Source organism: Curcuma longa, chromosome 2, assembly GCF_044706935.1.
Source record: "Curcuma longa cultivar G26 ecotype Majalengka, Jawa Barat chromosome 2, ITB_CL_G26_1.1, whole genome shotgun sequence".
In the NCBI taxonomy this organism is placed as follows: domain Eukaryota; kingdom Viridiplantae; phylum Streptophyta; class Magnoliopsida; order Zingiberales; family Zingiberaceae; genus Curcuma; species Curcuma longa.
In genome coordinates this window covers 6,293,686-6,318,261 of record NC_133862.1, presented here as the reverse complement: position 1 = coordinate 6,318,261, position 24,576 = coordinate 6,293,686, and the positions used below count along the sequence as shown (strand labels likewise).

Genomic DNA, 24,576 nt, shown 5'->3' with positions numbered 1-24,576 from the left:
AAGTACGTGAAACCTAAGCCTCTGACAACTTTGAGTTATCTAGAATTGGATTTGAATTTTCTTTTAAAGATAATAAATTGATTCAGTTGATATATATATATATATATATATATATATATATATATATATATATATATTTGATATCATTTCTGTGCGCTTTATAATACGTGAATTGTATGTGACAGTAGACTCAGACATTCAGAAGTATTCGAAATCCAGAACAACAACAATTTCATTTTTTTTATTTTTTTAAATTAATTTTTTTTTGCTTACAATTTAGGATTTATAGGTTGTGTTATAATATTAAATAGAAAATAATTTTAAAATAAAAAAAATTTAGTTGTTTACAGAATGTGTCGGATGGTTATCCCACACTTTTTATCTAACACACCTTATGAACAATTAAATTTTTTTATATTTAATACTATAATTTAATTTTTAAATTTTAAAAAGAAAATTTTAAATGACTTAATCATAAATTAAAAAAATAATTAATTAAAAAAAATGATAATATTACTATTTCGGACGTCTAACAGTGTTTTGGGCCTTCGAATTTTCTGTATATATATATAGATATAGGGAGACTTGCTTGGGTGGGGACTGATGAGTTTGATTTTGGGGATTTTTTTCCAATTTATCGATATATATATATATATATATATATCTTAATTTAAAAAAAAATAAAAAAGTGAGTGAATGGCTTTCTGCTATCGTAATATATAAAAGTTCAACTTTATTTGAGTGAGTGATTTTTTTTTGCTTTGCTTTCGATTGTTCCTCTATGGCGTGCATCCAAATTGGCTCCCAATCTCGCATCTCCCGCCCAACCCCCGCTTCCATGGCCGCGCCCGCGCTACGCTCCGCCCTCCGATGCGGCGCCGTCCACCGCCGAGGCCTCTGCGGCGCCGCCTTCGCTGTCACCGGCGCCGACCAGTTACTTCCCAGCGGGTGGCGGGCCACCGTGCTCACTCTCTCTACTAGGGTTAGGGCCGGGGCGACCGACGCCGCTCTGCTCAAGGAGGAATGGCTGGATTCCCTCTCCTTCCCGTTCTCGGAGAGGGTCCGGCAGGTCGTCCTCGCCGCCGATGAGGAGGCAGAGAGCGGCGATTGCGTCGCGGAGTGGGCCGTTGGGGTCGACCCTGATGCTTCGGGGGCTGTGGCTCTGCTGAAACGCGATGCTTCTGGTTGTTCTGCTCAGGTAACTGAGGGTTGCGGGAAAGTTTATTTGCATGTTCGTGAAAACCCTTGTGGAAGCAGGGATTTTGGAAAAGTCGTTCTTTTGGCGTTAATTTCAAGCATGAGATGCAAAAGAGTGAAAGGAATAGTCCTTTCGTATTTTTCCATCTCGTAAGTTTTTGCGGCAGACAATAGATTTGTCATGCCAAGCAATAGAAGATTGAAGGACATTTACGGAAAGCAAATTGATGGTTGGGTGTTCCCATTCAATTTTAAAATTTTTAATTAGATCTATGTGTCTCCAATTACTTTCAACATGTTGCTGAATAGCCTTTATCATGAACAAGTGGAAAAAGTTTACACTATTATTTCTGGCCTTTACCTGACTTAATTTTTAATATACAGCTTCAAGCTCCTGATAAACAGTGTAATCTAATTTTTGGAAGGAGGTCATCTTGCAATGTCTATGTTTTATTGATTCGGCAAAGAACCACTCTTTTAGTCTATTTAGTTGGAACTACATCCACTTAAATAGAAAAGAATATGTGGAAGTATTCATTTGAGGACACATCTCTTGTGTGCAGATTGAACTTCTAGTCTACTTCAGCAGTCTAAATATGTTTGGGCCTTAGTGTATTAGTTTTTTTTTTTTTAATCTGCAAAACTAACAATTACCTTGTGAATGTGCATCTATGTGCCTGGAGGACACTTCTCAGTTAAACTTGGGCCTGGACAATTTCATATAACATGACCAAGTAGCAGGAATTGGAAAGAATTTGAGTATTATAAGTGCTTTTCTTGAGATATGTTGATACTAGGCTCCTACCCAATCAATAATATGGTCCCCTATAGTTTGCACAGTTCTTTGCTGAATGTTGTGTGATTTAAAGAACAATTATACTTGCAATACTGTCATGCTTATGACCTTCCTAATTGCTCAAACAACTGCTAGCATTTAGCAGGTGTTTGATACTCCAAACATGCAAGTATTGGTTGGAAAAAAAGTTCGAAAGCGCTTGGATGCAAGATCCATGATTCAGTTGCTGCAAACATTTGGCGCACCACTTGGTATGAAGCAGGAAAAATATTTCTTTAGAAATTCGTAATTTTATAAAAAAATTTGAATAGCATGATGTACTGATCAATTTTCATTTAGTCCAATTACTATTTTCTGCTCTTATACCAATCTTCGATCCAACTTTCAAATTTCATAGCAACAAAGTCTGTACTTATAGTACAATTGGCGTTAGTATGTAAGTTTATCCTAGTTCCAGTTAAGTCTGCTCTTTTGTAGCTACCTGTATAAACTGCATGCTTGTCTTTGCAATTTCTATGCACTAATGATATTGAAAATTAAATTATCTAGCACTAGCCTCATGCTTCTTGAGATTGCCTACTTCCACTTAGTAAGGTTTGGAATTTATGTTTAAAATGGTTTTTATAAACCATTAATTCACTCTTAAATTTTGATGATTGAACATATTCAGTTACTTATAAAAAACAGAAACTGGATGCTGCAATTACTGAAGATGTTTGTAGTTTTAACACTTATGAGTTAATTTTCTTTGGGGTTCTTGCCATGTTAAATGACACAGAAAATTAGAGTTTTTGTACTAAAAAGGAAAATGAAAAACTATGACCAAATATGTAACTCAATAAAGATACAATAGACTTCATTACTAATCACATATATTGAAAGGCGAACTGATAAAGCTACACTTTGTTTACATTATAATAACACCTAGAAATATTATTTTTTGTTTCACAGTGCGAATCATTGTTTTGGTGACTTGAACGGACCAGAATTAAGTAAATCCTTATGCTATGGTCAAATTTAGTCAATCTTGATCTTGTGATGGAGCACTTCAATTTTAGTAGATTAAGCAAATGATTAGTCACCAGCTTGAGTAATGCAGAAACATACAACTAAATGATAATCGCAATATTTGTTATTCATCCGTCTAAATTGCCACCGAACAATCATATGAATCCAATATATATACTGAATAAGAATAACATGCTAAGATGTTTAATAAAACCCTACTTTCTTGTCTGATTCTAATTAAATTTGACAAACATGGAAAAGCATGGAGCTTGTTTAAGGATGCAAGTTGACTGTCCTCAATGTTCACCTCCTAGATTCCCATTATTAACATGTCTGTTTTCTCTCCTTTTCTAATGCTGGTGAGATTATATTTGTCATGATATATTGTCGAGCTTCCTTGTCATTTTAGTTTTTTGTCACAATTTTTTATTTATTACTTGATCATCTTTAAAGTTCCGTTTCATAAACAGGAAATATAATTATTTTCTTACAACAATGGCAATATTAGATTTTCTGATAAAATTTGCTATGGAGTTAATTTTATCAATTTATGTCGACTAATATAAAATTTCTATTTTAGGTACTAAAGCATTTATTGAGCAGTCTAATCCTTTTCCGCAGGATGGAAAACAGGTATTCAATATCAATTAATTTGTTCACTTCATATTAGTGGTATCTATACCTTAACTTGGATAATTTCCTGTGCTGCGAATGACATTGAAAAAGAAAATAATTCATGTAAAAGCATGTATCTATATTTACATGGTGGCATATGGTCAGTCAACTTTACTACATTTCTCATGTCACTATAGGAGGGATAACTCCATATCCAAAGAGAATGGAAGATAGTATGAGATCGTGTTATAAGACTATGGACCTCTATAGTTATAGCAAATTCTATCCTCAATTATTTTACTTAGTTGCTTGCACCATAGTTTACTTGCATTTTAATTCTTGGTTGAAGCTAGTGTTAAATATTTTTCTGTTACAATGGGGTCTAGGCAGACGCATAAAGGTCACATTTATGTTCTATCAGTAGAGTTAATAACTATATGGTTGCAGCATATATAGGTTTAGTCCACATGGAGTACTTGGTAGTTAGTCAACATTTGGAGTCGTATGCATGGAGTTTATGTTATTCATAATAGTACTATTTTAACACTCAATTCTGTATCAGAGCTGGTAAAACTAGTGTTTCTTCTTTTAGATCTCCAATTTAAGGGGTTGTGGGTCTGATGAAACTGCCCCTCTTCCTTCTCTGCTCTACATAATCACTCTTTGATTTCCTAGTGCAGTTCCGTATCCCATTGCCGTAATTGTTGTAGTGACCTCACTAAGGTCAAAAGCAGACCACTCCATCTCCATTAGCTTCTGAGGGCTCAACTATTGACTATCTTCCATCCATGCCATGCCTTCCCCTTGCTTCCAACCCTGCTAATTTTGTCTTTTTTTATTGAGGGACAAAATTCATGGTCTTACTATTTGAGATATTTGCTTATTGAGCTACTCCCAATCGAACCAGCTTCCACATTGAATTACTCTGTCATCGGCATTTCTAAGTCGTGCTACATTTTCATTGTTGTTCAAGATAGTGCTAACATGACTAATTAATTTTCATATAACTCACTGGCAAATCCATTATTGTTCTATTCATTTTTTACAATACATTTCAGCTCGATAAAAATAAAACTTTCTTTCTAAAAAGGAAATACAACATAATATCTTACTGTATTTCATCATGTTGGAATTTTTGTTGCTAATACTTGTAGCTTTGATTCTCTTTCGTTGCAACAAAGGGGTGGTGGAGTGGAGGGTTCACATATGGATTATGGATAGGGATTTTAGTCGCATCAGGGTTTTCAGTTGTGCCTGTGGTATCTCGCAGTTGGAAGGACCATTTTGGTATCCAGCGGAGTTCCTCAACCAAGGTTAGTATCAACACATTGAATAGCTGCACTACATATGCAGTCAGATGTAGGACTACAAATCTTTCAATTGAAAATACTTTAGCGAATCTAGAGATAATTAAGAGCAAAACTTACATCTATTAGAAGTTTGGTAGTTGCAATGTAGGACTAAAATCCTGTTCTTTAGCGAGTTGAATTTGACAATATCACTCATCTAATTCTGTATTCATAATCCTGGATTCTCTGAGCGAAAAATTCTTTGCCTCACAAATTTGATTGTAGTTTAAATCAACTATAAACTATGGTGTGTTTGGTTTATGGTAATAACTATCCCATTCCCTATGAATTCCATAGAATAAGTATTTATATGCTTGGTAACAAATATGAACTTGCATAATCAATTCCTATTTAATTGAAATGATTTTAAAATACATTCTCAAATCATAATGAATGATTTTTCCTTACTCTATTCCAGAATAATTCCTCATTTATTCCCTTCTCCAAAAATTATAGATTTTTATTCTATTCGGCCATCAAAAATATCTATATTATGAATGACCAAAGCAGACCTTAACAAACTGTGCCAGGCCTCACAAGCTGAACAAATTGTTTTATGCAGGTAACATTTCTACAAACCAAACATGGAAATTCCAAAAGCATTTATGTTACAGTTCCTAGGAATAATTATTGTTTTTGATGAACCAAATGCATCGTTTGGCTTTGACTATGTTTTTGTGATTCTAATCTTAATTCTAGCTCAGCAATCCTCTTGTCTCTATCTCCATGGTTCCTTTTTGATTATCTGCTGTGTTCTTTACACAGGAGGATAGCAGGAGAGTTGCTTCTTCTTTATTCCCCTCTTTGCACTCTTCTCTAAAAAGGAAAAAGGATCATGGTACACACTTGTCCGTGCTTCAATCAAAGATACATATTTTTTTGGCAACTCAAAAGGTTGAAGCCTTGTTTCTGTTTTCGCAGGAAGAGCTGAGGCTCTCCTAATCGCCGCCTATGGCAAGGATTTGAAACTGGAGTAGCAGGCAAGCTATTAAAATGAACTTGGAAGGCTCATCACAAGATCCATTTTTATTTTTCCTTGCAGCTTTGTTTCTCTTGTTGAAGTCACCAATTTAAGGGAAGCCAAGAATGTGAACATCCAGATTGATGATTCTGCAGTCAGATTCTCATTTGTTCAACCTCATTTAATGTATTGTAACCTTCTGTATTCATTCTGTCAGCAACTAACTATTCAATAGCCATTTTGCTTCTTGTTATTTTTTCCTTAGTATTCTCTAATTTTCAAGATGAATATTTTGAAAGTCCTTTGAATGTGTATAAATTGTGTTTTAAATTTACTCGGTAAGTGATCTAGGAGAAGACTGTCTAAAGTACTTTAGGTTTAAAAAATTGATATCTTTATGGCTACTTTCAAAGTGCCTCTTGAATATTTTATTAATAAAATATTTTCTAATATTTTTAGTTCATTTAAAATGTCTCATAGTATGGCTACTTTAAAAGTGACTCTTTTTGTAGGCATCCGATGATCACGTTGAAATCTGACCGTCCACTGCACAGTGTTTCTTCTCTGACCTCCGCCGCTTTCGGCCGCCATCGCGCCGCTGTCTGGCCACCGTCGGCCGCCTGACTAGGCCTGATCGATTTTACCTTTTTGGCGCGTACCAATATCAGAAGTGGACTGTCAGTCGCGATTCCGACCGAATCGCGATCGGTTTCCGGCCAGTGCAGCAACAAAGTGTCAACAATCAACTTTAATGAGCTTCATCATCCTTGTAAGACTATATATATGTATACACATGACTTTTTTCATATATATATATATATATACACATGGCTTTTTTTTTTCGGATTATTCACTATGGAAGAGGGATACAGATCATTAACACGAGCTGTTTATGTGGGAAACAAATAGCTTATTACTCAAACCGCCACATCCATGCAGGTTTCTGCACTCATTCAAGTGCTTTACAAGAATCTCTAAAAGCACAGTTCATGCGATATCACTGAAAGTAATTTAATATCCCCGTAAAAGGCAGTGAAAATGAAGAGAGTTGGCCAGTCCTAGAATGAGCCTCACTTCAAATTATTGCAAAAAAAGAAGCTTGAAACACTGGTCGATGATGAAACCAGCTCAATTAGCTCAGCCTGAGTTACTGCTGAGAAGGGGTGGTGCGTGCCTTGTCCGGCAAGATGTTGTCAGGAAGAATTAGCTCTGGGGGTGTTTCACGGACGATTCCGAGCATCGAGTCGTACTCCTCGTCCTTGTGGGCGAACCTCTTGCGCAAAACCTTCTCAAACTCGATCTCGTCGAACGACTTGGCATTCTCAGCCGCATGCACTTGGGCCAAGTTAGCATAGTTGGTAGCAGACTGAGCGATGAAAGCTATCTCTTCATCAGTGAGCTTCCTCAGCAACTTTGCAGGATTGCCTCCCCATACCTGACACATAACAAATGCTTACAAATGGGTGTAATCTATTCATAATGAATACTTATTATATCACTAGTAGTGTTCCATCAGGTTCCATTGATCCCTAGTAACATTGATATCTTTCAAACACTAGAACAAATCATATTATCATCATTTGAAGTTAGACTTAATTTCACCAAATCTACTTGCAGCGTTTCTTTAAAGTTGTCATCTAGATCTCTATACTGCACTTGTGATTTCCTAATCCCAGATATCATAATATCCTTTCACATATCGATGGAAAGTAGGTCGAATAAGACATTTTTGGAAGAGAGATGAGTTCCTAATTGTTAGATCAAATGTTTATTTCTGATACAGATGAAACTAAATTAACACAATCTTGATGAACCTAGAACTATGTTAACAAAATCAACATTCACAATAAGTATACTCTCATTGCATAGAGTAACCGATTTTAAAGGCATCAGGAGAAGTTGATTTCTGAAAATAAAAACAACAATGTAGTTGATACCTCTCCAGCTGGGATCTTTGTATTCTGCCTTACGAGGGATCCTGCAGCAACCATCCCATGCTTTTCCACAAGTACCCCATCAAGCAGTACGGCACCCATTCCGACAAATGATTCATCCTCAACAGTGCATCCATGCAAGACAGCACTATGACCTACATAAAGTTAAAACACCAATTCAAGAATGGAGCTCTATAAGATGAAATTCATCTGTATCTTGAATCCAGAATCTGAATATGGTCATGAATTGGCCTAAATTTTTTTAAAAAAAACATCCAAGGTTTTTGAACAAAAAACTTTATGGCTGAGATGTAAAGAACATCCAGCTCTGACACGGATTCATGGTAAAGAAAGAAAAATGTTGACAATAGAACAATAATTTATAACCCAATATATTGTGCAAGACATGCAAAGCAATTTATAGAAACAATCACCAAGGATGATTAAAATCACTTGCCTATTGTGACATTATCACCAATAATAGTTGGCAGAACCTTCCCGCTCAAATTAGATTTTGCCACATGCACCAGAGAATTATCTTGTATATTAGTGCCAGATCCAACATGGATGCTGTTCACATCACCTGCAAAGGCTCAAGCGAAAAGGAATCAAAAGCTAAAGTAACAAATAAGAAACGTGTAGCTGAAAGTTGATTGTCTTCTTCCTCAACAACTATTCACTAGTAGTAAATCTAGCACTGTGTTTAATATGATCCTTGGACAATTACTCATATACCCAAAGAAAATAAAAGTAAATTTATCGTTTTTCTACATGCATCATTGGTTGTGTAACATTGTGCAATGTATGATTGAAGTCATTGGCTTTCTCAATTATTTGACGGTGCATATGAATTCTTCTAAATGAATCATACTGAAGTTGTAGGATGATGCAATCAAGAGACCCTTTTGCAATCCTATATAGGAAACATGCTACACAACATTAGGGGAGACAATCAATAAAAGTGTTTGACTCCACGGATCTACTCTTGGACCTGAGTGAAAGAATGATACAAGGAAATTTAAACTCAAAATTGGAACGATAAAATGGAAGTGGATGTAATCGCCATCTGACTTTTTTTGGTCAAAAGAAACTTCACTACATACTTGTAATAAAACTATGCTTTATAGATCAAAAAGTTGGGTGCTTAAAACATCATGTACAAAATGTTAGTGTATTTAATATGTATTTGTATGAATGAGAAGACAAAAAAAAGTAAATAAAGCTACCGTTCATGATAACTAAACTAGAGTGAATAAGTAAAATCAAAGAAAATCATCTAAAATGGTGAGGACATTATGAAAAAATGACCCTAGTGCTTGAATTACAAAGAGTGAGATACTTAACTATTCAAAGTATAGATAAAGGAGTCAAAAAAGAATTTTATGAAAAACTCTAGAAACATATTCTGATGTCTTACACAAGCTCAATGGTGCAACAGGTCCATCTGCCTGACCACAAATAGGTGGGTTATTATAGCTTTTGTTATTGTCAAATACAGATTTAAGTCAAATAAATAGAATTCAGTGGGAAACCAAACAAATGATAAACATAAGTGCCAACAAGTAAAATAATATAGACTAGATTTTTGAGTCAATCCAGTTGCAACGTCCTATTGGTTGGAATGTGATATCAAGCTTTCGACATACCAGTTGGCTTCCAAAATGATGGTAAATTTTCACCCTTTTCTGCTGGGTTTTAGAGCATATTAGCACAGTATTCACTGTGTGATGAGCTGAAGCAGTGCAATAAGTGTATTGCAAGGAGTTGTAGAGGAATTGTTCTGGAAAGACTTGTGTGAGATGGAGGAGAATTTTTCGTGTCTCATCAAAATCCCTCAAAAAATAGCCATTTTAAATTCTCAAGCATATGGGGGGAAAATGTTTTTTATTTCCCTCCAACTATCTCAATTGGAAGTTAATCAAGAAATATCAATGGGTAAAATATCTTATGCAATCAATTAGCATACTGGGCGTATATGTAGCCATACTCATCTGCATTTCAGGCTGCAAAGAGCATATCCATCCTACTTGGGCAAAAAGTGCATATCTGATTGCATATAACTTAAATAATCAATTAGCCACCAGCACCATAGATTCAAGCAAACAAAGTAAATGAGCGAGTTTAAGGAAAGAGAAAATAGGCAACTTATATTAAACATCTGCCTTAGAATATACAATAGTATAAAGGAAAACCAGTTACTATTCCTTCCATTTCCATCCTTCCAAGTAAACAAAAAGAGGTTAAGCTTCTTTGTTTTCCTTTCAATTTGGTCCTTCCACTTCTCCTTTACTTCACATTTCTTAAAATAAGCATAATTATAAAATAAAGCAAATCAACTAACCAGACGTTATAACAGATTGTAAGATATCTGAATTACTCATTCCTAAAATATGATTCTTATTTGTCAGCCTAAATTAATTACTCAATTGTAATTTAAAAAGATGGCATTCTGTATATGCAGAGGACATTGGGTGAGATTGCCATGTCTCACGTTAAACTTGTGGGCTAACACGGAGAATCTATAAGCTTATACCAGTGAGCAACTACTATATTGGGCTTGAGCATTTGGGTGCTACTGCTTGGATTGAGCCAGATAATTTAATGGGTCCTCTTACCTATGCTAGTCATGATAGCATATTTATTCAGGAATGCAACTTCTTGTTGCTATGTTTTCCTACACCTTTCTAAGTTACAAAATTTCATGTCAATAAAATGAATTTTGCAAGGAAATAAGAAAAGATATGAAAACATCATTAATTATGTTCTGGTTGTATATACTATGGAAATTAATTGAAATCACAACATACCTCGCAAAACACATCCATACCAAATTGATGATCCTTGGCCTACTTGGACATCACCAATAACAGATGCACTAGGAGCAACAAAAGCATCTTTGTGAACATTAGGTACTTTGTCGAACACATTCATAAGTGTGCGATGCCTTGATACTGAAAATGGCGATAAGAGAGTAATTTAGCAAGTTAGAATACTATGAACTTAAAACATATTTGTTTCTCACAATTACCTAGTATAATTCTAGCAAGAAAAGTTTCTGAGCCAATGTACAAACTATATCATAGAATGAAATCTGTACTGATTGTCCTAGACAACAAGAAATTTCATACCATTCAAGTAGGCAAACTTCTCGATTAAAGACCAAACCACGATAAGATTAAAATGTTAATTCAATCCGATAACTGAATAGATCAAAGGACATAATTTTTTATTAAATGACCTAAGTTGTCTTGGTTCATTGAAAAGTCTAACATAAACTGTATTACCTATGGCAATCAAAACATCTACCCATAATCATTGGTGTTCAATAACATGACTGTAAACTGTAACAATAAGCTCAATAGTACCTTTACTAAACATCTACCTTCAGATAAACAATAATATAAAGAAAAACCAGTTACCAACAAAGAAGCTCAATAGATTTTCTGAATACTAAGAAAAGATAAATTCTTATACATAGACCTCAATGATGTCATAAAAATTGGATTTTTGACTGGTATGCTGGATAAGCTATAATCAAATTTCTTGTTTAAGATAGTAGAGCTATATTGTGCGCATAAAGAAATTCATAAACGGCAAACAACCAATGCATTTATGTTTCAGGGTGAATCGAAGTATCAAATCTTATTTCTTTTAATCTTTGGAGTACTTTTTGACGACAATTGCAGAAACCAATACATCTGTCTTCTAGTTTTTAGGAAAACATCATTGACATGGATAACATTTGAGCAACTGAAATTTTTTGATTCTAGAACATCGTGAAAAAAAAATCTTGAATCTATGGCACAAAGGCAATATTGTAGGCGAGACGGAGAAACTAATCATCATAAAGTAAGATCCTCTGACGGCTATTTCGATTCAAACCTAAACAATGTCAGTAAAGCCGTGATACAATCAATAAAAAATGCAAAATACTGAAGCAAAATGACGACCGAAAGAAGCAAGATCGCCGGATCGAAACAAGTACGCGGAGAAAGAACCAGTCTTACTCTGCTCTTGGAAGAGATAGTTTCCCTGGAGTCGGGAGCCGAGACGATCGATGGCCTGGCCGGTCTCCCGGATCCAGAATCCGACGGTGTAGATCGCCCTCCCTAGTGTCCCCATCGATCTCGCGCCCTAGCTGACAGATGGATGTACAAGGCCGCGGGATAGATCGCCCCCTTTGACGCCGGCGACGAAGAGGAAGGAGCAGCGGAGGAGGCGGTAGCAGCGAGAGAGCGAGAGCCGAGAGGGAATGGGAGATCCACGAAAGGGCAGCGGTCTAGGAAGCAGAGCGTCGCGATTGGGGTTTTCGCCGGAGACGGAATTGCCCCTGTTCATTCACTTCTATTTCAAAATGCCCTCCGAACGCTTAAAAAGGTTAAATTTCTTCTAAAAATTCTAAATAAATTTGGACATGTTAATAAATATAAATTTGAAGGACCGTTTAGGAAAAATATAAATTTGGAAAAATGCACTCTTATGCAAAAAGTAGAATGGGTCAAGATTCAAATCCTTACCCTCTTCTGTAATTTTGTTACGTTGTAACCAACTCAGCTATGTTCGGAGGATTGAAAAAATGCACTCAACGTTATGCATGTTGTATTGCTCTACGCGTTGACGATGAGATTCATCACAGTGATCTTGGAATTCAGCATAGTTCACAATTTGGATGGCTCAGCAAATTTAGGAATTTTTGTGCAGGTAGGGAATTCCCTAAATGTGTTTTGCTCATCGAGGAGTAGTTAGCTTATCAAGCACAATGATTTAGCGTGATTCATGTTCTTGATGTGTCACAAATCCAGCTCACCGTCTACAAAAGTTCATTCTTCAACTCACATTACCCTGATGTGTCATCGTCTACTTTGATGTGTCACCGCTGCGTGCACTTCCCGATTTATCCTGGTGATCGGTGGGAAACTTCCGTGGGACCGGACTGATCACCTCCAAAAATAGTCAATGGGGTTAACTGGGATTATCATTTTTTTTCAACTCACATTATCCAAATTAACACAATCTTTCTTCGTATCGTCTTATGTGAAAGGTAAAATTCGCCACCCCAACAGCTTCACACGATCAGTCCTACAATCATATATAAGAAAATAAATCGAGAAACTACAATTGATCACGACAGAGAAAAGTATTACTCAATTTCGTTGAGATTCAAATCCTTATCCTCTTCTGCAAGTCTGCTCCGTCATAATCAACTCAGCTATGCCCTGAAGATAAAAATAACACTATCTTTCTTCGTATCGTTGCAGGTACTACAGGATGCTCGAAGCCGATCACATCTTTTTCATTGTGAATCGGGACGGAGCAGGGGTATAGTTTGATCTTTTATATGATGGCATATTTGAAAGACACAGACAACACATCATTCGAAACAGCATTCCAGTTTTGCCTAACAATAATGATCAATGATCCGAAAACCACTTCCAGTAGGGTTTAGACAATTTACTCTGATGACCGATGAGAAACTTCTGGTGGATCAGTCACCCCCAGAAATTAAATCAATGCGACTGACTAAAATTTATCATTTTTTTAGCAAACAATACCTCATGAGTAACTTCTCAATGCTTCCGACGAGAAAGATTTAGATTTTCTTCAGAGTTGATTTTGAGCCATTTGTAGCCGAATCTAACAAAACCAGTTGCATTTAAACATTTGTCAACTAGATTCAGTTGAATTTAAAATTTAGTAAAGGTACCGGACAGAATGAGATTCTGATTGAATTTTTTCAATCTGAGCTAGCAATGCATAAATTACCTTTTTGCAGAAAAATACAGAAATCACCAAAAATTGAGAAAAAATAAACATTCAAAGAGTATTACAAGATATCTTCCTTCCAACTGGTTCCGTGACAAATAAAAGGAAAAAAAATCTAAAAGACATTAGAACTTAAAAATGCATAACCATGCCTCTAAGATCATTTGAATCCATTGCAATGTAGATCTTTGGGAGAAATTTAGTGGTAAACATAGTTGAAACAATCACCCACAAACAGAAATCACACACAAATCAGCAACATAATTGTGTTAACGAGTCTGTTCATGACTGAACAAAAAGGTATCAAAAAGCATCTACTACAGGGAGTCAAGAGAAACCCAATAAAGCAGAGACCACAAAAACATCAACTACAGACCCACCAGATCAGAGGCTCCATTTACTAAGTACAAAGTTACAGCTAGAACATTCGCCAACCTAGGTTTATATTGCTAATAGATTTGAAGGAAACCCAGAAAAATTTGGAAGCAAGTGTTCAGAGCAGCTGGTTTTCCTATTCTGATACATGGACTCATTTAAAAATGTCGCTTGAGCAGAGTCTGCACTCACTTGGGACTGCAATGGTTCGGTCACTAGTGAGATTGATTGATAAGCATATAAAAATGAAAATGATAGGAACTGAGACTGACCTGTATGATCGTGACCTCGATGGGCTCTGTCCATTAACCTCAGCACCTCGAGATTGATGTTCAGACCTCTTAGACCTGTAATCCCTATCATCAGGTGACCCATAATCCCTACCATTCAGAGGAGATGGAGAAATTGATCTCGGCGGAGAGTAGTAATCGCGGCTGCCCCTTCCATTGTCCCTGCATTTAACCATACATATATAATTATTCAGAAGCGCAGTATGCTGTGGGAGAGTATTTGCTAATCTCACTGGGGAGTGGCATTGGATATGTGGTCAACAATTTGCTAATGATACCAGAAAGTAAAAGAACAACTATCTGATACTCTCTATGACAAACATTATACATTATCTGGCGCACAGGTTCTTAAGCATCATCTCCAACTTGATATGTTGGAAGAATTAATCTTTACCTGGAACATATCACAACTCCTGAATATATATGGAAGTTTGATCCAAGCGTGTTTTATTCTCTTATTGGTGTACCCGCTTATTGAACAGCATCGACAGCTCTTTGCGTCAACTTTCTTAGGCCAAAATTATCTTACTTTCATCTCATGCATGACAACCATCAAGATCATGCTCTCTTCACAGGAGATCATGGTATTTTCGCTTTGAGCTCTTTTCATGAATCTCTCTTTTGACTTTGTAAGCTCTAATTTCTTTTTCTAACTGGATAGTATAAAACAATCAAACAGACAATTAAGAAGGCAAAATATGTATGGAAAGTTTTTTCTATTGAGGTAACAGAAAGTTAAAATGGACTTGTATCTCTACCAAGCCATGTAATCAGTGATCTACAGCTGTTGAAGATGAAGACTAACTGAAACTTCCTCATAGCTTTCAAATTAAGTGATCAATAAGTGAACAACTTTACTGTCACTTCCTCTTTACTTTTTTTTTACTAAAGCTTTGGTTCTTTACATACTCGTTTCACTTTTACAATCTGCATGAACATGGAAAAGGCTATAAAAATCAATAGAAACTCATCCAAAAAGCAAGGCATTCTTACAAGATTGGCCAATTTTCTAGTAGTTACACACCATTATCCAATTTAGATTAAAAAACCCCAAATTAAATTTTGAATTGACTAAATATTTAACACTAAATCCAATTATTAATTGTGCCATTATGATTGGTTATTTTTGTAAAATAGATTATTGGTGAGCTATGGGCCTCTTAGAGGAATACAGGAGGCTGCTGAACTAAAGTCCACGAAGCCACTAAAAATTCTCAAATTGTAATATTGCAGTTTGGATGATTGAGGCCTCAATGGATGTAGGCAATCCCTGGGCTAGCAAAGTCTGTAGATATCTAGAGAACCATTTTAAGCTCTATTGGGTCTTGAAAAGCGTTAAAATGAAACCATCCAGTCTAAGAGAGATTTTACCAACTATATGTGTTATGTATACAATGATGTTATTTATTTACAATCGTGAACAAATGAATTATGTTACAAATCAGTTTAAAACTCTACTCTGGTTCAAGGTCTTTCCATCTAACTACAAAAAATTTGGAAAATCAATATGCAAAATCATGATCTTCAAATAAAATATTATAGGGTGTATTACCATGTTAGTATTACTATTTACTAGTATACAAATTGAGGTTAGCAAGGCATCCTCCTATGTCTATGGAAACAATTAATAAAATAAATGTCATTGCTCAGGTATTCTTGGTATGTCAGATATTCAAATAGTGATGTCTAATAAAATAATCCATACAGGTAGAAGTTTCTCTTGTATTTCAATAACAAGAACCAGCAATTTATTCCTAATAACAGAGAAGAGAAACTCTGCACCCAACCCAATAGGGGATAGCAGCTTTTTTTTAAACAAACATGCAAGATTGCAAATCCGTATATTGTGACAAACCTTGAATCATGCCTGGGAGTGGGAGAACGTGAATATGCTGCCACAGACAAAGATCCATTATAAGTATATTTAAGCATATATAGAAACTGGACGACTTTTGAATACCATGCAATGATACTACAGAATACTAACAACGATGTCGTTGTCTGGGAGATCTGGATGGAGACCGCCGGTGTCGTCCTCCCATATGTCTTTCACTGCAGAAGTATAAGTTCATTATTATGCAAATTACTTGAGGCAACTAAATTAACCAAAAGTTATGAAAAGTGATAGTAGCAGAAAACATAAATGAGCCCACCTAATCCGTGTTATCTTGCGCATTTCTTGCGGAGTTTTCCTATTTTCTTCAGCATAGACAATTGAAATTTCACGGCCGCCAATAATCTGACGATTCATATGCTGCTTAGCTATTGCAGCATCTTCTGCATAGCGGAATTTGACGAATCCAAAACCACGTGGCTCCCTACAATAACAGAGCAACAAGATCAGAGTTCATTACTGCAATAAATGACAACACAAAGGAGGACCCTTTCTCTTTACAGTTTACATAAAGTTGTATGTTTGTGGTCCTAGAATATCCTGTTCGCTATATTAGGATGACAATGATAGGACAAATAGAGCAGCCTTCAACTGCATTGAAAAGAATCCCTATCAACCAGGTGAGGGGAGAGTGAAAAGCCAACCATTCTGGCTTATCCTTTTATTTCTCTTTTTGCAATAGTATCTTTTAACCTTTACCATTTGCTTTTCTTGTTTTTGTCAATTTTAAAGTGGGATAGAGTATTTAAAGTTTATTTCATAGGTTAAACTTAATGCAAACAACCTAGCATTCCGTTTTTTTTATTTTTCTGGACTGTAAGATTTTGCATTTTTTTAGCAATTCATCTAGCAGTGGCAAACCCTTTCATCATGCAAACTGACCATATTTGATCATTTAAATGTATCGATAAAGCATTAAAAAAAATGTGGTAGGACAATGAGAGGCAAAAGCTATGGGTGAATAAACATATTCAATTTATGTAGGCTCTTTTTGAAGTAGCTGTTTCAAAAAAACCAATCCATGTTAAAAATCCAATAAAGCAACAGTTTGTATCTACTACTCTTAGTTTCACTCTTATTTCAAGGTTCAAATTATGCTCTTGAGATGAACTGAAATTCGCTTCTTTACTCTCCTGACTCTTGCTCAAAAAGAGGGGCCAGACAAGGAAAGAATAATTTAATAATGGTGCATAAGTCAAGCTGTTAGATCCTAATGCTTGTTAATGAGAAGAGGAACAATAAGTTCACTGCAGTTGGCAAAAGGAAGTACCCTGTATAGTAGTTCTTCGGAAGGTAGACATCCTTGACTGGACCAAAACGCTCGAACGGTACACGTAGATCTTCAGGCCTACAAATGGCAGAAAGGCATTTTATTATTTAATTCATGTTTGTTGGACATATATTGAAGAGCATATAAAAAAAAGACTATCTGCCAATACACAAAAAAACTAAACGGACAGGAAAAGTAGAGCAACATATAATCAATTCTCATGGATGCATTTGCCTAGATCTTGGGGCAACAAAAACAGCCCATTCTTCAGAGAAAGTTATGAACTAATAAATTTCCAATCTATGTATCCACAGATTAAAGAGACACTTTAATGCTGGGTTTGTTTTTGCCAAAGAGAGACTTATAGCCTTAGTAATCAGATGAGTTAGAAAACAGTTTTAAAAGAAGAGTGTTCACAATCACAAATATACAACTACAACTCAATGAATAGAGATAATTTATAGCTAACAAGATATAAACATATATGAATGTGCGACAAAGAGAGTGTCTTAAAATATAGATTATTTGATGAAGTACATGTTATTCAACTCATGGCGCAAACAAAAATAGGCATCCTAATATGCCATTGCGAGGAGAGCAAACAAGATTCTAAAGTGCAGATATGTGAACAACAAAGCATCAACTTTGGAGCTTAAATGTTTCATTTTGTCAAATGTCAATTATATCTTTCAAATCTTTTTCTTTGGACCAGGGGATAAAGTGACATGCATCACCAAAGGCAATTCACATGGCATACTTCATTCTCACATCCACACAATCATTCTTATCCCATCTGCCTTTGGTTGTTCAACCATTTGATCTAGAACCGAGTAAATTCTTATTTTAAATCATAAATCTTATTATCATAAACATATAAAAAAGATACACAATATTATCAAAGAATTCTTCTTGCAAATATAGTAACTGTGGCATGTTTTTATCAATTTCACAAACCAATTTTTTTTAGAACACATCCGCTTTTTTCTTGAACATGTAATCACTAATATGGCACAAAAATCAGAACAAATTGCATGATTATTAGACACAAATAGAACAAAATAGTATAGAATGTCTACCATTTCATTAAGCAACCAACAAAGATTAAGAATCTCAAAAGGATACGCATGGATGATAGTAAAGAATTTTCTTATATGATTCCCACTGTAAGATAAATGGCTCTGCAACAATAGAAGGCGGAGTTATCAAGAGGTTTCCCCCTAATACTTAACCTAATATGAATTTTATGAACGTGGAAGAAAACTACGAGAGACTATCAATAGAAGACGGAGTTATCAAGAGGTTTCCCCTGCAACAACAACGAAGACGAAGAAAGGTATGTAGAGGAGAATATAACAAAGGAGGTGGGGGCGAAAAAGGACCTTGCGTCGAGGGAGATATTGCGAATGAGGAGGCCGGAGGGGGCGGAGCGGTAGTCCCGTCCTCCTCCTCCTCCTCCTCCTCCTCCTCTGCCGCCGCCGCCGCCTCCACGGTACCGGTCGCGAGGGTCGTCGTAGTGCTTCCGGCGAGGAGGGCTCCGGCTATACCGCCGAGGGCTGTAGCTTCTGCTGCGGCTACGGTATCGCCCCATGCCAAGAAGACGAAAGGAGGAACCCTAGGCGCTGTAGGACCGCTGAAGAAAGGAGAGCCGAAATGAAACCCTAACAACGCGACCGGCAAAGCGAGGCCTTTTGTAGCGGCTGCTACGGGCGTTATATGGTCGTACCAGTTTCTGGAAGCATTCCGATATATAGATAAGTCGGATAATAGTTTAATATATTATGCATAGTAATTGATCTCTTAAAATTTAAAATTTAATACTTATGTTATAATCTAAAAACTATCAAATGGAACGATAATTTTAAATTAAAAAAATATCATTTAAAATCTTTTCAAAAGCACAATTTAAAATTTAAAAAAAAAAATAAATTGAAAGACATTTGTATTATTTAACAAAGAATGAAGTGTCTTTTTAATAAAAAAATCAATATAAAACATCCTTTTGATAATTTAATAAAAAAATCTTTTTTACTTTTACTTTTGAATTTTTATTGATAATCTAAATATCTAAATTTCGCCTATTTAATTGATGACTTTATCTAAATATCTAAATTTTACTGATAATCTAAATATAAAACATAAAATTGATGACTTTCGCCTATTTAATAAATTTAGAAATCAATTTATACCTACTCAAAAATCAACTTCAAAAATATGATTCAAATGTTATCTTCTTATTTATTTTCTTTATTTTCTTGAATATTTTTATCACTGTACTATCTATATATAATAGATGACAAATTCAGTCATGTTTCTTTTAAGCGGTAGGGAGAGGCACTCCTTGAAGAAAACTCTTGATCATCTCCAGAGCTCGAGCTGGTTGATAACTTGGAACTTCATGTCCGGCTCCTCTCACAGTGGCAAATGTCAAGTGTTGTTCATACACCATGGTGTATCCCCCAACCTACATATTCATAAAAAATCATCAACCCAATTACTATCATCTTCATCATCAAACCATTCGATACTACGTTTAGTTACTCAACATGTTAAGGATGAAGGTGGATGTTCTTATTAGATTGTATAAATCTCAAACTTATCTAAGCTAATTAACTACAAAAAAGTTATCTACCTCATTGTTAAGCATCCAAGCTCTCCATGGAGATTTCACAGCACGCCCTAGCTCGTTCAGGGAGTATTTTGTGGAAGTAACAGGAACTCTTCCATCGATGTCGCCACTGCATAGTTGCATCCATGCATATGAAAAAAGTAAGCCCAACCTAAGCTTATTATGGGCGAAAACCCTTCACTTACGATCTGATGAACCATATTTTTTTATTATGCAGAACTCTTAGAGTAAGTTATCAAACTTTTTATACAAGTCATACAAATTAGTGCACCTATTAAACTAGTGTACCTTCAAGTGTATCAAATTGATACTGTGAAATTTTATAGAACTGAAGTATGATGAAGGAAATTTTGTCCTTTCAACTCATCTCATGGGTTGACACATTAATGAATTTAAAGACTATTTTTTTTTACCTGTACTTCAAAATTCTTAACTCGTTAGATAGCAATTCATCGATGATTGGCAACATTGTGGAAGGCGGATCTAACCAATCAGGTATCACTTGGCTGCATCCAGACACAATGTTGATGGCTGAGCTAAATTTTCATTATTTTGTCTAAAGAAAGGAAATTTCTTGGGTGCATATGAAATGTATATACCTACAAGCAGACCAAGGGTATCCGAGCTTTGTAACATTGGCATGTAGAGCTTTCTGCACCTCTGGATTGTTAAGGTATGCCTCCACATAATTGTCAGTACAAGGATCAAAATTCTCGATCTGCATCAGAATTTAAGTGCAACATTTCAGTAATATATGTAATCAGCCAAAGTTGGTATTTTGAAAACCTGAAATCGGGCAGCCTAGTTCCATGGTTTTTCCGATTGTCTGGCTATAAACCCTATCTCATTTTGAGTGAAAAATTGGTGATGGTAGCGATTAAGTTTCCAATGAGTTCCAAAAGGAGCCAAGGGAAACAAGACTAGTGTGCAAGTCTAAGCTCCTGCACCTGGTTTTCACCACAATATCTAGGTGAATTTATAATCTCAGTTGCATCTAGAATGGTCGAGATCAATCCTGCTTGATCAATCACACTCGATCAATCATACGATTTAACTATATTCAGAGACTGAGAAAGTTAACATAAAATGCTTTATATTGAAAATATAGAATGCTAGAAACTAAATTTTGAAAGAATTTGATACAAGAGAGGGGGCCTTCAAAGAGGAACAAAACTAACATGCAGATCTCTTCTATGTGTTTTTGTGTGTCTATGTGTGGATTTAATATGAAGGAGAGCTTTGGCGCAAATAGTAAAGATGCTGTCGTGTGAACTTGTGATCACTTGTTCGAGTCATGAAAATAAAGCTGCTAAAAATATATTCAAAATGGTCTGACCCTTTCCCGAGATCCACATTGGTGGGAGTTTTATGTACCAAACTGCCCTTTATGTGTGAATTAAATCTCGCAATCTTGTGGCATGTATAGGCCTCTCTTCGCACAAGTTTTTGCACGTGAGGGTTTGTAGCAAGTGTTATTCTATTTCTCAAGGTGAGCAAGGAGGGATGTAATTCAACAATGTCTTAATTTAACATGGTAGAAGATATTAGTTTGGGTTTGATTACCCCTAAATTCAATGTAATTTTTCCCTATTTTAACTTGCAATGAATTCAGATTCTTGTGTTACTTATTAAATCGATCGAAAATACCAGAAAAATGAGCAAAAAATATAGGGAGGCAAACCGAAGGAGGCTTTGGAGTCGGCGTCACGCCAGAAGAAAAGCACCGCGGCGCGTATATGTTGTAGATATACAGATCGCCGAAGACGCGCTTCACCTCGCCGATCGCCCGTAGGCATGCCGGCTTCTGCAGCAAGGTCTCCGGCGAGAAATCGCAGAACTCGTGGATCGCATCGACAGTCTCGTCGGCGATCAATGCGTGCGTCCAGAGGTAGTCAAACAGCCCCCAGCTGTCCGTCTCGTAGTTGATCACCGCATTCCCAATCTGATTGCCAAACCAGTTTGCAATCAGAATGAGATATATATTTCGACCCTTACCGACCTATTCACGTACCGCGATGCCTTTGAGGTTGATGTTAGAATCGTTGTGATGGAGGATGGCGAGGGCAAGCTGTGGGACGTAGTGCCCCGCGTAGCTCTCGCCGGTGATGAAGAACTCCCTCCCCTTGTACTCCGGAAACCGCTCGAACCAGTTGAGGAGGAAGGCCAGCGAGTCGATCTCCGTCCGCTCGTCGCCGCTCTCGATGTAGTCCCACGTGGTGTTGGAGTAGGAGAAGCCGACGCCGGCGGGGCTCTCCAGGAACAAAACGTTCGCCACTGCAACACACAACGCAATTTTCACTTCGCCCTCTAAAGTTTTAATAATACAAAAAACACCCTTTAAGAACTACGAGGTGCAAAGTGAATACCTGTGTTCCAAGCATGAGGATTCCTGTACAGAGTCTTTCCGTCGGACATGACTCGAAATGGCCCGAGCTCCTCCATCGCCCCGAAGCCCAACGACGAACACCCAGGCCCTGCATCACAACAAATCCCCATTCAATTGGAAAATGAGTCGATCGACTTGAATTGTGAAAATAACATTCATTCTCTCTGTTTAGTCGTTAGTTGTTTGTACCTCCATTGAGCCAGAGCACAAGAGGCTTGGACTTGCTGTTCTCGTCAGCCTCAACAAAGTAGTAAAACAGAGCCCGGCCGCTCTCGCCGTCGACCGTGACATACCCCGCATACTGATTGAAATTCACCCCATCCGGCTGGCCGGGTAGCTGAATGACCTTGTCCCCCTCTTTCAGGCCATAATTGTCGTAGACTTTCGACTTCAGATCGGATATCGAAAGACGATTACTCACTGATGAAGAAGAAGAAGAAGAAGACCTCCTTGTTGTTCTGTTGCTGAAGTAGAATTTGTTCAAGGCATCTCCCTGCCTTACTGTGTAACAAGTCATGCAGTGTAAGAGACAGAGGAAGAAGAAGAAAAAGACGTAGATGAAACTTTGCTTCATTGTGTTGGTTGGGAGTGAGTCAGATGAATCGAGTGGAACCATTATTAATAGGAGGAATGAGTGGAGAATTTGAGTTAGCTAAAACATTGTGCTTCCCTTCTGCTATTAAAATTTTATACACGTAGATATAATTGAGTTGATACACAGATAGTAAATTATCACAAAAGAACAGAAGGCGAACCCCCAAGAGAACAATCTCTTAAAAAGTAGTAACACCGTAATTTATCTCTCTTCAAATTACTATAGGTATTGGTCATGTTACAAGCAAGGTTCTTTTATAAAATATTGCCATCATACTCTTCAAGTGACTTTGCATTTGCGTATAATGACAACTATTTTAGCTCATGTTTATAGCATGAGGTATTCTTAATTACACTCAAAACTACAAATTTTTTTTTTTTTTGCTTTGGGAGAGCTATCGAGTTAACACCAAAACCAGAAAAGTCACAAAATTTGATGGTATAAAATTACAATCCTGATGCTTGTGATCATAATTTGTTGACTATCATGCTTGGCATTTGATAGAATGAAACGGCTGTTGCAGTTAGAAATTGAGAAGCAAAAGGAAATAGAAGTAAACTATCATGCTCGGCATAGACCAAGTAGAGATATGTCAACTCAGGCATTTTTTAAAAAAATAAAAAAATTCTTAAAACAAAATAATAAATAATAAAAGTATTTTATAAAAGAATGTTATATATTTGCAATTTTGTATATAAAGTTTTAGATATTCTCTTTTTCCAGGCCCAACATGCACATGGTAGTTCTCAGTGGCCCAGCACGAGAGTCGCTCGTGCCTTGCCTAGCACGCCAACGGAGGCTGAATTCAACACACAAATTTAAATAACAGAATCAAAGTTTATTCAACTAAATTCATACAAAAAAAAAAAAACAGAATCAATTGGCAAAAAATTTGGAGGATTTATGTGTGAAATATTATAATTTTGTATTCTAAAAACTATATATAAAATCATATATATAGTTAGTCTTAGTTAAGTCCATAACTTTTTAGTATAGTTTGGAAAATTCAAAACTATAATGTATAACAATATTAAATCTCATGCAAAACTGCTATATTATCATTTTGTACATTGATATTATAATCTTTAAATGCGATAAAATGAACATTTAATGTTTGCATTTGCTAGCATGCAAAGAAGTGTTGAATTGATAAACAGTGTAAAAAATTCTAAAAGAAATGACAACTTGATACTCTTGTGGATTTGGAGCTCCAATCGATCGAATTCCGGTAGATTTGGAAGAAAATGAAAACTTATTTATCATCAACTTATGTTGACCGTAAAGCAGAAAAGAAGGAGAAAAGAATTTCGTTGAAATTTGAGGAGAAATGATTCAATATACACAATTAAATAAAACAATGTGAAATAGCGATCAAGAAGTGGATTCCAGATCAAGAAGTAACAATCACTTCACACCAGATCACACTGTATTCAACTAAATTCGGATAAAAACGGTATAAATCGGCAAAAAATCTGAAGGATTTATGTGTGAGATTGCGAGAAGCAGAGAAGGCTCAG

At 36.2% G+C, this 24,576-nt stretch overlaps 4 protein-coding genes across 4 annotated transcripts; 1 reads left to right on the top strand and 3 right to left on the bottom strand.

The window, feature by feature from the left end:
• Positions 1–776: 776 nt before the first annotated feature.
• On the top strand, positions 777–6,157 carry LOC141822361 (Holliday junction resolvase MOC1, chloroplastic-like). Its single transcript, XM_074709806.1, has 6 exons — positions 777–1,198; positions 2,139–2,244; positions 3,582–3,634; positions 4,798–4,929; positions 5,731–5,803; positions 5,887–6,157. Exons 1-6 carry the CDS (start codon positions 782–784, stop codon positions 5,940–5,942), a joined length of 837 nt encoding a protein of 278 aa, XP_074565907.1. The 5' UTR covers positions 777–781; the 3' UTR covers positions 5,943–6,157.
• Positions 6,158–6,815: 658 nt separating this feature from the next.
• LOC141821761 (gamma carbonic anhydrase 1, mitochondrial-like) lies at positions 6,816–12,178 on the bottom strand. The gene is made up of 5 exons (XM_074709119.1): positions 11,868–12,178; positions 10,668–10,811; positions 8,318–8,443; positions 7,864–8,015; positions 6,816–7,361 (listed from the first exon to the last, which is right to left on the bottom strand). The coding sequence occupies exons 1-5, from the start codon at positions 11,980–11,982 to the stop codon at positions 7,074–7,076; spliced, it is 825 nt and encodes a 274-aa protein (XP_074565220.1). The 5' UTR covers positions 11,983–12,178; the 3' UTR covers positions 6,816–7,073.
• A 1,734-nt stretch (positions 12,179–13,912) lies between these two features.
• Positions 13,913–19,097, bottom strand: LOC141821130 (serine/arginine-rich SC35-like splicing factor SCL28). The gene is made up of 7 exons (XM_074708507.1): positions 18,832–19,097; positions 17,453–17,530; positions 16,442–16,606; positions 16,276–16,340; positions 16,144–16,180; positions 14,271–14,450; positions 13,913–14,196 (listed from the first exon to the last, which is right to left on the bottom strand). Exons 1-7 carry the CDS (start codon positions 19,038–19,040, stop codon positions 14,187–14,189), a joined length of 744 nt encoding a protein of 247 aa, XP_074564608.1. The 5' UTR covers positions 19,041–19,097; the 3' UTR covers positions 13,913–14,186.
• Positions 19,098–19,718: 621 nt separating this feature from the next.
• On the bottom strand, positions 19,719–23,038 carry LOC141821760 (serine carboxypeptidase II-3-like). The gene is made up of 8 exons (XM_074709118.1): positions 22,654–23,038; positions 22,445–22,552; positions 22,090–22,352; positions 21,760–22,020; positions 20,678–20,796; positions 20,492–20,584; positions 20,082–20,187; positions 19,719–19,913 (listed from the first exon to the last, which is right to left on the bottom strand). Exons 1-8 carry the CDS (start codon positions 23,036–23,038, stop codon positions 19,767–19,769), a joined length of 1,482 nt encoding a protein of 493 aa, XP_074565219.1. The 3' UTR covers positions 19,719–19,766.
• Positions 23,039–24,576: the final 1,538 nt, after the last annotated feature.